The sequence below is a fragment of the Agelaius phoeniceus genome, chromosome 31 (genome assembly GCF_051311805.1).
Source record: "Agelaius phoeniceus isolate bAgePho1 chromosome 31, bAgePho1.hap1, whole genome shotgun sequence".
Lineage (NCBI taxonomy): Eukaryota > Metazoa > Chordata > Aves > Passeriformes > Icteridae > Agelaius > Agelaius phoeniceus.
This window is the reverse complement of record NC_135295.1, coordinates 1179051-1194235: the sequence shown is the minus strand read 5'-3', so window position 1 is coordinate 1194235 and position 15185 is coordinate 1179051. Positions and strand designations below refer to the sequence as shown.

At 67.4% G+C, this 15185-nt stretch overlaps 2 protein-coding genes across 7 annotated transcripts; one reads left to right on the top strand and one right to left on the bottom strand.

The window, feature by feature from the left end:
* Nucleotides 1–15: 15 nt before the first annotated feature.
* On the top strand, nt 16–7611 carry B4GALT3 (beta-1,4-galactosyltransferase 3). Its single transcript, XM_077192016.1, is given in 8 exon segments — nt 16–418; nt 896–1280; nt 2682–2764; nt 2767–2919; nt 4250–4440; nt 4963–5085; nt 5830–5934; nt 6578–7611. Coding segments are annotated over 7 exon segments (1302 nt in total). The 5' UTR covers nt 16–418; nt 896–1006; the 3' UTR covers nt 6951–7611.
* Nucleotides 7561–15090, bottom strand: PPOX (protoporphyrinogen oxidase). Of its 6 annotated transcripts, XM_077192010.1 has the most exons (13): nt 15023–15089; nt 14847–14941; nt 14090–14224; nt 12992–13107; nt 12320–12452; nt 11212–11356; nt 10238–10431; nt 9580–9640; nt 9329–9447; nt 9098–9223; nt 8472–8621; nt 7923–7965; nt 7561–7797 (listed from the first exon to the last, which is right to left on the bottom strand). In XM_077192010.1, exons 2-13 carry the CDS (start codon nt 14931–14933, stop codon nt 7655–7657), a joined length of 1452 nt encoding a protein of 483 aa, XP_077048125.1. In that variant the 5' UTR covers nt 14934–14941; nt 15023–15089; the 3' UTR covers nt 7561–7654. The 6 variants fall into 6 exon arrangements, with proteins under 6 accessions (XP_077048125.1, XP_077048127.1, XP_077048126.1 ...); XM_077192012.1 differs by lacking the exon at nt 14090–14224 and having other exon boundaries at nt 15023–15090; XM_077192011.1 differs by lacking the exon at nt 15023–15089 and having other exon boundaries at nt 14847–15016.
* Between the last annotated feature and the right edge of the window lie 95 nt (nt 15091–15185).

Sequence of the window (15185 nt, the reverse complement as noted above, 5' to 3'; positions counted from 1 at the left end):
GGACGGGAAAAAAGTCACACACGTGGCGCGGACACGCCTCGCCAATGCCGCGCCCAATCACAGCGTCTCCTCGTCGTGACGTCACGAAAGAAATAGGAAAATTCTAGGAAGAAGCGGAGCCAGCCGCGGTTGCCACGGCGACGGCGCCCATTCAGACCACGCCCCCTCAAGGCGGGGCAGACACAGGCCACGCCCTCTCGGTCTTCCCCGCGTCGTTGCGGGCCCCGCGCCCCGTCCCGGGGTCACCGAGCGCCACCGGGGTCACCTCGGGACCCTCCCCCGCTTCTCCCGGGCCGCCCCCGCCCGCCCGGGGCGCCCGGAGCGTGACCCCACCGCGGCCCCGCCCTGTGACGCCATCACGTCGCGCCCTCCGCTCCAAGATGGCGGCGGCCGGGCGGGGCTGAGCGGGCCCGGGCAGGTACCGGGACCGGAGCGGGAGCGGGGTCAGGGGGGTGACCCGCGGGGGCTGCCCGGGGAGCGGGAGCGCCGAACCGGGCCCGGCAGTACCGGGGCGGGCACAGGCGGGTACCGGAGCCGGGGGGGCAGAACCGGGACCGGGGCTGGAGCGGGTACCGGGGCCGGGCGGGGCAGGACCGGCCTCAGGCCTGTACCGGCGCCGGGAGCAGCGGAGCGGTACCGGGGTCAGGCCGTACCGGGACCGGCTGTACTCGGTGGGGGAGGCAGCACCGGGACCGGATTGGGCCGAACCGGGACCGGGCGGGGACTGAACCGAGCCCTTCCCGGTACCGGAGAGCGACAGCGCGGGGTCCGACCCCCTCCCGGTGCTACACGGGCGCTGCTTCGTGTCCGCCCATTTCCCGGTACCGACGACTAACCGAGCGACCCCCGCTCCTTTCCCGGTACCGCTCCAAGCCGTGTCCCCTCTATCCCACAGCCCCGGTGCCCCCGCCATGCTGCCCCGGGCCGCTTGGGCGGCTCTCCGGTAACACCGGGCGGCTCTCCGGTAAAACCGGGCGGCTCCCCGGTAACACCGGGCGGCCCCGCGATGCTGCGGCGGCTGCTGGAGCGGCCGTGCTCGCTGGCGCTGCTGGTCGGGTGCCAGTTCGCCTTCGTGGCGTATTTCTCGCTCGGTGGCTTCCGGAACCTCACGGCGCTGTTCGGTCGTTCCGCCGGTCCCGCCGTGGATTATTCCCGGACCCACGACGTGTACGCCAACCTCAGCCGCGTCGGTGGCGGCAGCGGCACCGGGAACGGCCCCGCAGCCACGCCGGACCCCGCGCGGCCGCTGCCGTTCTGCCCCGAGAGGTCGCCGTTCCTCGGTGAGAGCGGGGAGGGAACCGTAGAGACCGGGGGGAGCCGGGACAGGAACGGGGGAAACGGGAGAGACTGGGGGGAACCGGGACAGGAACGGGGGAAACGGGAGAGACCGAGGGCAACCGGGAAGGGGGAAACGGGAGCACCGGGGAGAGAACGGAGACCCCTGAGGAGGAACCGGGAGGGGAACAGAGACCCCCGGGGGGAAACCGGGACAGGAACGAGAGAGACCGGGGTGAACCGGGACGAGAACGGGGAGAACGGGAGGGGAACGGAGACTCCCGGGGAGGGAAGCGGGAGGGGAACGGGAGCACCGGAGGGGAGAAGGAGGAGGGGGGAGGAAGAACCGGGGACCCCCGGGGGGGGGTGGGGAAGGACCGAGGAGCGACCCCTCCCCGTGGGAGGAGGAACCGGGGCCGCCCCTCTCCCGGTAAAGAACCGGTATCAGCCCCTTTCCCGGTAAAGAGCCGGTGTCGGCCCCTTTCCCCGGTAAAGAGCCGGTATCAGCCCCTTTCCCCGGTAAAGAGCCGGTATCAGCCCCTTTCCCCGGTAAAGAGCCGGTGTCAGCCCCTTTCCCCGGTAAAGAACCGGTATCAGCCCCTTTCCCCGGGACTGAACCGGTTCCCGCCGCTCCCGGGAAGGGCCCGACCCTTTCCCTTTCCCGGGCAGTCGAACCGGTCTGACCGGGTCCCTTCCCCCCCGTTCCTGTCCCGGGAAGGAGCCGCCCCCTCCCCTCCCCCTCCCGGGACAGAACCGGGCCGGGAAGGGAAATCTGGGGGGGGGGGGGCAAAGCCCGGGACCCCCGGGTTGGGGTGGGGGGGACAAAGCCGGCCCAGTTTGGGGGGGGCACTGAGGGGACACCCCCAGCCCCGCTCAGTGCCCCCCTCAATGCCCTCAATGCCCCCCAGCCTGTGCCAGTTGCCCCCAGTGCCCCTCTCAGTGCCCCCCAGTTGCCCCCAGTGCCCCCCTCAGTGTCCCCCAGCCCAGTCTGGACCAGCTGGGGACAACCCCAGCCCGGTTTGGGACAATGAGGGGACACCCCCAGTGCCCCCCTGAGTGCCCCCAATGCCCCCCAGACCCCTCTGAGCACCCCCTCCCCACAGTGTCCCCCCAGTGCTCCCCAATGCCCCTCTCAGTGCCCCTCTGATGCCCCCAATGCCCCCTCTAATGCCCCCTCCCCACAGTGGGTCCTCTGGCCATTCCAATGCCCCCCAATGCCCCTCTCAGTGCCCCCATTACCCCCTCTGATGCCCCCTCCCCACAGTGGGCCCCCCTCTCAGTGCCCCCTCCCCACAGTGGCCCCCTGGCTGTCCCAGTGCCCCCCAATGCCCCTCTCAGTGCCCCCCATTGCCCCCTCTGATGCCCCCTCCCCACAGTGGCCCCCCTCTGATGCCCCCTCCCCACAGTGGGCCCCCTGGCCGTCTCCTTCTCCCGGCTGCCGTCGCTGGAGCAGATCCAGGCCAAGAACCCGGGGGTGCGGCGGGGGGGGCGCGGTACCGGCCCCCCCAGTGCGAGGCGCGCTCCAGGACCGCTGTCATCGTCCCCCACCGCAACCGCGAGGGCCACCTGGGCCACCTGCTCTACTACCTGCACCCCTTCCTGCAGCGCCAGCAGCTGCACTACGGCATCTACGTGGTGCACCAGGTGCCAGGGGCGGGCTCTGGGGGGTGCCCAGGGGGTCTGGGAGTGCCCAGAGTGGTTTTGAAGGAGTTTGGGGGATCCCCAGGGTAGTTTGGGGGGGTCCTCAGGGGGTCTGGAGGGTGCCCAGAGTGGCTTTGAAGGAGTTTGGGGGATCCCCAGGGTGCTTTGGGGGGTCCTCAGGGGGTCTGGGGGGTGCCCAGAGTGGTTTTGAAGGAGTTTGGGGGATCCCCAGGGTGGTTTGGGGGGTCCTCAGGGGGTTTGGGGGTGCCCAGGGTGGTTTTGAAGGAGTTTGGGGGATCCCCAGGGTGGTTTGGGGGGTCCTCAGGGGGTCTGGGGGTGCCCAGGGTGGTTTTGAAGGAGTTTGGGGGATCCCCAGGGTAGTTTGGGGGGGTCCTCAGGGGGTTTGGGGGTGCCCAGAGTGGTTTTGAAGGAGTTTGGGGGATCCCCAGGGTAGTTTGGGGGGGTCCTCAGGGGGTCTGGGGGTGCCAAGAGTGGCTTTGAAGGAGTTTGGGGGATCCCCAGGGTGGTTTGAGGTGGCTTGGGGGATCCCCAGGGAAGGTTAGGGGAGGTTTGGGGGGATCCCCAGGGTGGTTTGGGGGGTCCTCAGGGGGTTTGGGGATGCCCAGGGTGGTTTGGGGGGGTCCTCAGGGGGTCTGGGGGGGTCCTCAGGGGGTTTGAGGGGTGCCCAGAGTGGCTTTGAAGGGGTTTGGGGGGGTCCCTAGGGATCCCTAGGGTGGTTTGAGGTGGTTTGGGGAGTCCCCAGGGTGGGTTAAAGGGGGTTTGGGGATGCCCAGGGTGGTTTGGGGGGTCCTCAGGGGGTTTGCAGAGTGCCCAGGGTGGTTTGAAGGAGTTTGGGGGATCCCCAGGGTGGTTTGGGGAGTCCCCAAGGAGGAGGTTAGGGGAGGTTTGGGGGGTCACCAGGTGGGTTTGGGGGGTCCACAGGGTGTTTGGGGGGTGCCCAGGAGTGGAGTTTGAAGGAGTTTTGGGGATCCCCAGGGTGGTTTGAGGGGGTCCCTAGGGATCCCTAGGGTGGTTTGAATCAGTTTAGGGGATCCCCATTGGTGGTTTGAGGGGTCCCTGGGGTGGGTTAAAGGTGGTTTGGGGGGTCCCCAGGATATTTTGGGGTGACCCCAGGACATTTTGGGGTGACCCCAGGAGATTTTGGGGTGTCCCCAGGCTGGGATCTGCACGTTTAACTGGGCCAACCTGCTGAACATGAAGGGAGAGTTCAATGGGGATGGTTTAGAGGTTTAGGGAGCGGTTTAGAGGGGATGTTTTGGGGTGACCCCGGGGGATTTTGGGGTGACCCCAGGACGTTTTGGGGTGTCCCCAGGCCGGGAACTGCACGTTTAACCGGGCCAAGCTGCTGAACGTGGGCGTGAAGGAGGCGCTGAAGGACGAGGACTGGGACTGCCTGTTCCTGCACGACGTGGACCTGATCCCCGAGAACGACCACAACCTCTACACCTGCGACCCCTGGAACCCCAAACACGCCTCGGTGGCCATGAACAAATTCGGGTACAGGTGAGCCAGGCCCTGGGGACACCCTGGGGACACCTTGGGGGGGGCACAGAGGCTGTGACATTGTCCTGGGTGGGACACGAGGGGTGTTCTGTCACCTTTGGGGTGACACAGAGGGTGTGGCATTGCCATGGGGGGTGTGACATTGCCCTGGGGGGACACCGAGGGTGTGACATTGTTCTGGGTGGGACATGGGGTGTGTTCTGTCACCTTTGGGTGGGACACAAGGGGTGTGGCATTGCCATGGGGGGTGTGGCATTGTCCTGGGTGGGACACGAGGGGTGTTCTGTCACCTTTGGGGTGACACAACGGGTGTGGCATTGCCCTGGAGGGGACATGAGGGGTGTGACAGCCCTTTGGGAGGGATATGGGGGACGTGACATCGCTTTGGGGGGGACACAAGGGGTGTCCTGTCAGCTTGTGGGGGACACAGAGTGTGTGACAGTGTCCTGGGTGGGACACAGAGGGTGTGACATTGTCCTGGGTGGGACACCGAGGGTGTGACAGTGTCCCCTGTGTCCCCAGCCTGCCGTACCCGCAGTATTTCGGGGGGGTCTCGGCGCTGACCCCTGACCAGTACATGAAGATCAATGGGTTCCCCAACGAGTACTGGGGCTGGGGGGGCGAGGACGATGACATCGCCACCAGGTAGGGCTGGGGACAGCCCGGGGACAGCCAGGGGACACTGCCACGGCTCGGGGGGTGGCACTTGGGGGGTGGCACCGTGTAACCACTGAGCTGGGGGGACACTGGGGGTGTTCTGTCACCCTGGGGGGGACACAAGGGATGTGGCATTGCCATGGAGGGGACACAGAGGATGTGACACTGCCCTGGAGGGGACATGGGGGGTGTGACATTGTCCTGGGGGGGACACAAGGGGTGGGACATTACCCTGGGGGACACATGGGGGGGGGGTCTTGTCACGCTGAGGGAGAGGGGACACAGGGATGTCCCCATGCCCTGTCCCCCCCAGGGTGACACGGTGATGCTGTCATTGTGTGGTGGCTGTCACTGCCACCCTGGAGCTGTCCTGAGGGCCACCTCGAGGGTGTCCCTGTCCCCTCAGGGTGACACCATGACCTTCCCTTCTCACTGTCCCCATATTTGTGTCCTCTGCAACAATGTCACTGTGTGCTGGCTGTCCCTGCCACTCCGGGGGTGTCCCTGTCCCCTGACCTTCCCTTCTCACTGTCCCCATATTTGTGTCCCCATCGCTGGGGACACGGGGGCTGTCCCAGCGCTCTGGCCCCGCCCCGGGGCTGTGGCTGTCACTGTCCCCGCCCCGGTGCCATTGTCCCCACCCCGGTGCCATTGTTGCCGCCCTGGTGCCATTGTCCCCGCCCCGGTGCCATTGTCCCCGCCCCGGTGCCATTGTCGCCGCTGTCCCCTCAGGGTGCGCCTGGCCGGGATGAAGATCTCCCGCCCTCCCATCTCCATCGGCCACTACAAAATGGTCAAACACAAGAGCGACAAAGGCAACGAGGAGAACCCGCACAGGTGGGCTGGGCCGGGCCGGGCTGGGCTGGGTTGGGTTGCGTTGGGTTGGGCTGGGCTGGGCTGGGTTGGGTTGGGTTGGGCTGGGTTGGGTTGGGCTGGGCTGGGCTGGGCTGGGTTGGGTTGGGTTGGGCTGGGCTGGGTTGGGTTGGGTTGGGTTGGGTTGGGTTGGGCTGTGCTGGGTTGGGTTGGGTTGGGCTGTGCTGGGTTGGGTTGGGTTGGGTTGGGTTGGGTTGGGCCGAGCTGGGCTGGGCTGGGTTGGGTTGGGCCGGGCTGGGATGGGTTGGGTTGGGTTGGGTTGGGCTGGGCTGGGTTGGGCTGGGTTGGGCTGGGCTGGGTTGGGTTGGGCTGGGCTGGGTTGGGTTGGGTTGGGTTGGGTTGGGTTGGGCTGGGCTGGGTTGGGTTGGGCTGGGCTGGGCTGGGTTGGGCCGGGCCGGGCCGGGCTGGGCTGGGTTGGGTTGGGTTGGGTTGGGTTGGGCTGGGCTGGGCTGGGCTGGGTTGGGTTGGGCTGGGTTGGGTTGGGTTGGGCTGGGCTGGGCCGGGCTGGGCTGCACCGGGCGCCCCCAAGGGGACAGAGGGGACGCGGCTGTGACACCGAGGGGCCAGAGGGGACGCGGCTGTGACACCGCGGCGCTGTCGCGGCCAGGTTCGATCTGCTGGTGCGGACGCAGCGCACGTGGACGCAGGACGGGATGAACTCGCTCAGTTACGCGCTGCTGGCGCGGGAGCTGCGCCCGCTCTACACCAACCTCACGGCCGACATCGGCTGCGACCCCCGCGCCCGGCCCCGCGCCGCCCCCGCCGCCGCCGCCGCCAGCCGCTTCCGGCAGGAGATGCTGCGCAAACCCCCCCGCGGGGACCTGCCCGGCCTGGCACTGTCCCCTCCCCGCGGCGACAACGGCAGCGCGGCCACGCCCCGCGGAGGAGAGGGGACGGCGACAGGGACAGGGACAGGGACAGGGACAGTGACAGCAGCGCGGGGGGGGAATCAGAGCGTGGCGCCGCCCCCCCCGCCCTGAGCGACCCCAAGCCCGATGGAGACCCCCGGGGATGGTGTGGACTCTGGGCTGGGGGGGACAGGGCAGGGGACACCACCCCAGGGGGGACAGGGACACAACCCCAGAGGGGACAGGGACACCCCAATGGGGACAGGGACACCCCCAGGGGGACAGGGACACCTCAGAGGGGACAGGGACACCCCAATGGGGAACAGGACAGGGGACACCCCCGGGAGGGGACACGACTCACTGGGGGCTGGCCCAGCCCTGCCCCTCCCCACCCCTGAATGGGTTTTGGTGTCCCTGGTGGGGTTTTGGGGTCCCCAGATCGGTTTTGAGGTCCCCAGATCGGTTTTAGGGTCTCCAGATCAGTTTTTGGGGTCCCCGGTGGGGTTTTGAGGTCCCCAGATCGGTTTTGGAGTCCCTGGTGGGGTTTTGAGGTCTCCAGATCGGTTTTGGGGTCTCTGGATGGGTTTTGAGATCCCCAGATCGGTTTTGGGGTCTCTGGATGGGTTTTGAGATCCCCAGATCGGTTTTGGAGTCCCTGGATGGGTTTTGGGGTCCCAGGCCAGGTTTTGGGGTCCCCGGCTGGGGCGCGCGGGTATTTATTGTATTTATGAGCCGCTCCCTGGACCTTTCTAAAGGGTTTTTTTCAATTAAAAAAAAAAATCATTTTGTCCTACGCTGGCAGCCATGGGGGGCACCCCGGGAATGCAGGGCTGGGGTCAGAGCTCCTGGGGGGACCCCAAAATCTTGGCCACGGCCTCCCTGGCGCCCGCGATGCAGTCGTTGACGGAGACCCCGGAGTAGGAGGCGCCAATGAGGCTCAGGGGCAGCTCCTGCTCCTTCAGGAACCGCTGGATGCGCTCTGGGGGGACAGCGGGGACAGTTGGGGACACTGTGGGGACAGGGGACACCCCCAGGGACAGGGGACACCCCGGGGACAGGGGACACCCCCAGGGACAGGGGACACCCCCAGCCCGATGCTCTCACCGAGGCGCTCCCAGTGTCCCAGCGTGTACTGGGGGATGCAGTCCTGGGGACAAGGAGGGGACACATGAGAGCCTGAGAGCCACCCCAGAGTGTCACCTGTCCAAAGTGTCACCCACCCAGAGCCACCCCTGAAATGTCACCCACACAGAACCCCCCCCCCCCAAAATGTCACCTCCCGCAAGTGTCACCCCCCCCCCCCAAAAATGCCACCTCCCCAGAGCCCCCCCCAGAATGTCCCCCACCCAAAGTGTCACCCACGCACAGCCCCCTCCCAAAAATGTCACCCACCTGGAGTGTCACCGCCCCCACCCCCAAGTGTGTCACCCATCCAAAGCCACCCTGAAATGTCACCCACCCCCAAATGTCACCCACCCCAAAGTGTCACCCACCTGGAGTGTCACCTCCCTCAAGTGTCACCCACCCAGAGCCCCCCTGAAATGTCACCCAGCCAGAGCCCCCTTGCACGGAATGTCACCCACCCTGAACACCCCAAGTGTCACCCACCCAGAGCCCCCCCAAGTGTCACCCAACACCCCCAGGTGTCCCCACCTGCTGCACCCTCACGATGGCGTTTTTGGGGGTCCCTGCCAGCCCCAGGTGTTCGCTCACGGCCGCCCGTGCCCGGCTCAGCAGCAGCTCCGGGGCCACCAGGGCGGGGTCCCCAAAGCTCTGCTGGAACCAGGCCCCGCCCAGCATCACCTGGGGACACCCAAAATCAGCCCTGGGACACCCACGGTGTCCCCAGGGTCACTCAGTGTCAGCCCCCCAAAATCAACCCTGGAGCACCCACGATGTCCCCAGGGTCACCCAATGCCAGCCCCAAAATCACCACTATGGCACCCACAGTGTCTCCAGGGTCACCCAATGCCAGCCCCCCAAAACCACCCCTGTCACCCCCAGTGTCCTCAGTGTCCCTCCCAGATGTCCCCAGTGTCTCCCCACGATGTCCCCACCATGAGCCTCCCAAAACCACCCCTGTCACCCCCCTGGTGTCCCCTCCCAGTGTCCCCCTTGGTGTCCCCAGTGTCCCCCCCGTGTCCCCCTTGGTGTCCCCAGTGTCCCCCCCAGTGTCCCCCCAGTGTCCCCGCGGTGTCCCCCCCTGTGTCCCCCCAGTGTCCCCCCAGTGTCCCCGTGGTGTCCCCAGTGTCCCCCCAGTGTCCCCGTGGTGTCCCCACCGTCAGGCGCAGCGAGGTCCCCCCGGGGGTGGCGGGGGTCCCGTCGTGCTCCGGGAACGCCACCGAGTCGTAGACGATGCCCAGGAGCGCCGGGTCCTCCGAGGATGGCACCAGGTGCCCAAAGCCCTGCGGGCGCGGGGGGCGAGCCAGGGTCACCGCGGGTCTGGGGACACCTCGGGGACACCGTGGGGACACCGTGGGGACACCGTGGGGACAGCGGGGAGCGCTCACCGTGACGGGCAGCGCGGCCCCCTCGTACTGCAGGTTGACCACGGCCACGGAGGCGGCCGGGATCGCCCGGAGCTCCCGCGCCAGCGGCTCCGCCTCGGCCGGCAGCGCCCGCGCCAGCGCTGGGGACAGCGGGGACAGCGTCGGGGACACAACGGGGACACCAAGGGGACACCGTGGGGACATTGCGGGGACAGTGTCAGTAACACCATGGGGACACTGCAGGGACACCCTCCCCAGCCCCTGTGCCGTACCTGAGGCCGGGAGGGCGCTGACAACGTGATCAGCCGTGAGGGTGGCACCGGGCACGGTGAGCTGGGGACACAGCAGGGGACACTGGGGACACTGAGGAGGGGACTGAGGGCAATGGGGACACTGGGGAGGGGACTGAGGGCAATGGGGGCACTGGGGGCACTGGGGACAATGGGGACACAGGGAATAGGACTAGGGGCACTGGGGAGGGGACTGGGGACACTGGGGACAGTGGGGACATTGGGGACACTGGGGGCAATGGGGACACTGGGAACACTGGGGACAATGAGGAGGCGACTGGGGACAGGACTGGGGAGGGGACTGGGGACATTGGGGACACGACTGGGGACACTGGGGACACGGGACAATGGGAGCAATGGGGACACTTTGAGCAATGGGGACAATAGGGAAGGGACTGGGGCACTGGGAATAGGACTGGGGACACTGGAGAGGGGACTGGGGACACTGGGGACCCTGGGAACAGGACTGGGGGCAATGGGGACATTGGGGAGGGGGTCGGAGTGACTGGGAACCGCCCCCCTCCCCCAGGGGCACTGGGGACAGTTCCGAGTGACTGGGGACACTGGGGACACCGGGGAGGGGACGGAGAGCAGGGAGGGCACGCGGGAAGGCACCGGGTGACACCGGCGGTGTCCCCACCTGCCAGCGGCCGCGGCGGTGGCGCAGGTGCGTCAGGGGCGCGTGGCAGCGCAGCTCGGCCCCGCGCGGGGACACGAAGGCCACCAAGGCGCGCGCCAGGGACTCCATCCCGCCCCGCAGGGACCATTGGCTCCAGCGCTCGGCCCGCGCCCGCCGCGCCAGCCCCGCCTCGGGCCCCGCCGCGCCGCCACCGCCTGCGGCGACACCGGCGGTGACAACGCGCGGGGAGGGACACACAGTGTCCCCTGTGCCGGGGTGTCCTCCCGCCGTGTCCCTTGTGCCAGCCCCAGGTGTCCCCTCCGTGTCCCCTGTGCCGGGGTGTCCCCCCCCCCATGTCCCCTGTGCCAGCCCCGGGGTGTCCCCCCCATGTCCCCTGTGCCAGCCCCGGGGTGTCCCCACCGTGTCCCCTGTGCCGGGGTGTCCCCTCTGTGTCCCCCTGTGCCAGCCCCGGGGTGTCCCCACCGTGTGGCAGTGCCAGCCCCAGCAGCACAGACCCAGCAGTGTCCCCAATGTCCCCACCGTGTGGCAGTGCCAGCCCCAGCAGTGTCCCCAGGGTGTCCCCAATGTCCCCAGGGTGTCCCCAATGTCCCCACCGTGTGGCAGTGCCAGCCCCAGCAGTGTCCCCAGGGTGTCCCCAATGTCCCCAGGGTGTCCCCAATGTCCCCACCGTGTGGCAGTGCCAGCCCCAGCAGTGCCAGCCCCAGCAGTGTCCCCAGGGTGTCCCCAGTGTCCCCAGTGTCCCCACCGTGTGGCAGTGCCAGCCCCAGCAGTGTCCCCAGGGTGTCCCCAGTGTCGCCACCGTGTGGCAGTGCCAGCCCCAGCAGTTCCAGCCCCAGCAGTGCCAGCCCCAGCAGTGTCCCCAGGGTGTCCCCAATGTCCCCACCATGTGGCAGTGCCAGCCCCAGCAGTTCCAGCCCCAGCAGTGCCAGCCCCAGCAGTGTCCCCAGTGTCCCCAGTGTCCCCAGTGTCCCCACCGTGTGGCAGTGCCAGCCCCAGCAGCACAGACCCCCTCTGTCTCTCGGCCTGGAACAGGGCAGGGAAGCAGCTGCGCACGCTCAGGGCCCGGCTGTCCCCGGCAAACACCCCCCGGCACAGGGAATCCACGGCCAGCTCTGCCACCTGGGGACAGGGACAGGGACAGTGACACAGGGACAGGGACAGTGACACAGGGACACACACCCCCCGGCACAGGGAATCCACGGCCAGCTCTGCCACCTGGGGACAGGGACAGTGACAGTGACACAGGGACAGGGACACACAGCCCCCGGCACAGGGAATCCACGGCCAGCTCTGCCACCTGGGGACAGGGGACAGGGACACAGTGACACAGGGACAGTGACACAGGGACAGGGACAGGGACACACAGCCCCCGGCACAGGGAATCCACGGCCAGCTCTGCCACCTGGGGACAGGGACACAGGGACAGTGACACAGGGACAGGGACACAGGGACAGGGACACAGGGACACAGGGACAGGGACACAAGGACAAAGGAACAGAGACAGCAGGGACAGTGATGGGGACAGTGACAGTGGGACCCCACCCACCCCAGGGAGACCCTGATAAGGCCGGGTGGGGCTTTGGGGTCACTTATCGGAGTTTGGGGTGGGGTTCTCAGGGCTTGGGGTCACTTATCGGGGTTTGGGGTGGGGTCATGGGGGCTTTAGGGGGGTTATGGGGGTTTTGGGGTCACTTATCGGGGTTTGGGGTGGGGTCATGGGGGCTTTAGGGGGGTTATGGGGGTTTTGGGGTGTGATGGTGTTTTGGGGGGATTTTGGGGTGGCTCTGTGGGTTGTTCCAGGGGGTTTTGGGGTGGATTTGGGGGTTTTGGGGGTGGCTCTGTGGGTTGTTCCAGGGGGTTTTGGGGTGGATCTGGGGGTTTGGGGGTGGCTCTGTGGGTTGTTCCAGGGGGTTTTGGGGTGGATCTGGGGGTTTTTGGGATGGATTTGGGGGTTTTGGGGTGGATCTGGGGGTTTTGGGGTGGCTCTGTGGGTTGTTCCAGGGGGTTTTGGGGTGGATTTGGGGGTTTTTGGGGTGGATTTGGGGGTTTTTGGGGTGGATTTGGGGTTTTTTGGGCACCCACCTCGGGCCCGAAGCGGCGCTGGGCGAAGCCGTGGGCGCTCTCGTCCGGCCCCGTCCCCGCCGGGGTCAGGAGATCCCGCAGAGCGCTCCAGAGCAGGGCCCGGGAGAACGGGGGGACAGCCCTGAGCAGCCCCCTGGGGACACAGCGGGGACATTGGGGTGACACTGGGGACAGCCCTGAGCAACCCCCTGGGGACACAGCGGGGACATTGGGGTGACACTGGGGACAGCCCTGAGCAGCCCCCTGGGGACACAGCGGGGACATTGGGGACAGCCCTGAGCAACCCCCTGGGGACACAGCGGGGACAGCCCTGAGCAACCCCCTGGGGACACAGCGGGGACATTGGGGACATTGGGGTGGCACCAGGGACAGCCCTGAGCAGCCCCCTGGGGACACAGCGGGGACACAGCGGGGACATTGGGGACAGCCCACAGCAACCCCCTGGGGACACAGCAGGGACATTGGGGACAGCAGGGACAGCCCTGAGCAACCCCCTGGGGACACAGCGGGGACATTGGGGTGGCACCAGGGACAGGGGGCACGGCCCGCAGCAACCCCCTGGGGACACAACAGGGACAGCAGGGGTGACATTGGGGACAGCAGGGACACACAGGGGTGACACTGGTGACAAGGGACAGGAGGAGGTGGCCCTGGGGGACGAGGGACACCCACATCAGGCCCGAGGGCAGGGGGTGCAGGGCCCCCCCCAGGTACAGGAATCGGTTCCGCGCCGCCGGGTGCTCCCTGGGGACAGCCAGGATGTCACCGGCCAGCCCCAGCTCCGACACCTGCGGGGACACCACACAGGGACACCAAAAACCATCCAGGGACCCCCCAGGATCCACACGGGGACACCAAAAATCATCCAGGAATCCCTAAATTCATCCAGGGACCCCAAATTCATCCAGAGACACCCCCCAGGATCCACACCAGGACTCAAAATCCATCCAGGGACACCCAGGATCCACACGGGGACACCAAAAATCATCCAGGGAGTCCCAAAATTCATCCAAGGACCCCAAATTCATCCAGAGACCCCCCCAGGATCCACACCAGGACTCAAAATCCAACCAGGGACACCCAGGATTCATCCAGAGACCCCAAAACTCATCCAGGGAATCCCAAAATTCATCCAGTGACTGCCAGAATTCATCCAGGGACCCCAAAAATTCTTCCAGGTACTCCCAGAATTCACACGGGGAGCCCAAATTCATCCAGGAACCCCAAAAATTCATCCAGGGACCACCAGGGTTCATCCAGGAACCCCAAAAATCACCCAGGGACACCCAGAATTCATCCAGAGATCCCCAGGATTCAACCAGGGTCCCCCGGGATTCATCCAGGGACACCCAGAATCCACACAGGGTCCCCCCAAATTCGTTCAGAGATTGCCAGGATTCACCCAGGGACCCCAAAAAATTCTTCCAGAAACCCACCCAAACCCCTGGGGACCCCTTTGTCACCCCAAACCCAACCCCGGGGACCCCTCAAATCCCCCCCAGCCCTCTGGGGACCCCTCTGTCACCCCAAACCCAGCCCCAAGGACAGCCCCAAACCCCAGGACCCCCTCTGGCACCCCAAACTCAGCCCCGAGGACCCCCCAATGCCGACCCTGGGACCCCTCTGACACCCCAGACTCCTCCCAGGACCCCTCCAGCCCCCCAGGGACCCCTCTGGCACCCCAAAACCAGCCCAGGACCCCCAATGCCCACCCTGGGACCCCTCTGGTACCCCAAAACCAGCCCCAAGGACCCCCCAGCCCCCCCGTACCATGTGCAGGGTCTGGGCCCCCGCGGGCCCCGCGGGCCGGACGCCCCTCGGGCCGTGCTCGAACACGGCGCCCTCGGGGGTTTGGGTGCTTTGCAGCCACCCCCCGAACCGGCCACTGGCCTCCAGCAGCACCACCTGGGGACCCCCGGGACCCCAAATCAACACCGGGAACACCGGGGTCACAACCGGGACCCCCGGGACCCCAAATCAACACCGAGAACCCCGGGTTATCACTGGGACCCCTGGGATCACAGCCGGGACCCCCAGTCACCACTGGGAACCCAAATCACCACGGGGACCCCACAATCACAACCGGGACCCCCGGATCAGCACAGGGACCTGGAGTCACGCCCGGGACCCCCAAATCCTCCCCGGGACCCCCGGATCACAACCAGGACCCCCGGGTCACCACCGGGAAGCCCAAACCACCCACCGGGACCCCGAATCACAACCGGGACCCCGCGGGAATTGAGGTCCCGGGAGGGAAAAGGGAACCCCAGGGGAATTGGGGTCCCGGGGAATTGGGAGTCCCGGAGGACACCGGGGGTCTCTGCAGGGATGGGGGTCCCGGGGGTCCCGGGGTGACCCAGAAGAGCGGGAGCCCCGGAGAGGGACGCACACGCGGAGGAGACTTGGGGATCCCGGAATGGAGCGGGGAAGGTCCGGGGGTCCCGCGGGGAGGGTTCGGGGGTCCCGGGATGGAGCGGGGAAGGTTCGGGGTCCCGAGGAAAGGTTCGGGGGTCGCACGCTCGCTCACCTTGGGCGGGCGGGGGGCGCGCACCAGGTGGTAGCAGGCGGCCAGGCCGCTGATGCCGCCGCCCACGACGGCCACGGTGGGCGGCATGAGGGGAGCTGGGACGGGCAGGGTCAGAGCGGAGCCACCGGGAGCCCCCGGCCCTGCCCGGTCCCTCAGCCCCGGGACCCTCCCCTCACCTGTCCCGAGTCCGCCGCTCTGGCCACGCCCCTTCCCGCCGGTTATCAGGGGAAGGGGCGGGGCTTAGGGCAGGCGGGCCAATGGGAAGGCGCTGCGCGTTGATGGACAGCGCGCTGTGGCGGGAGGAAGCGCGCCCATGGTGATAAGCCGCGCCCACAACGC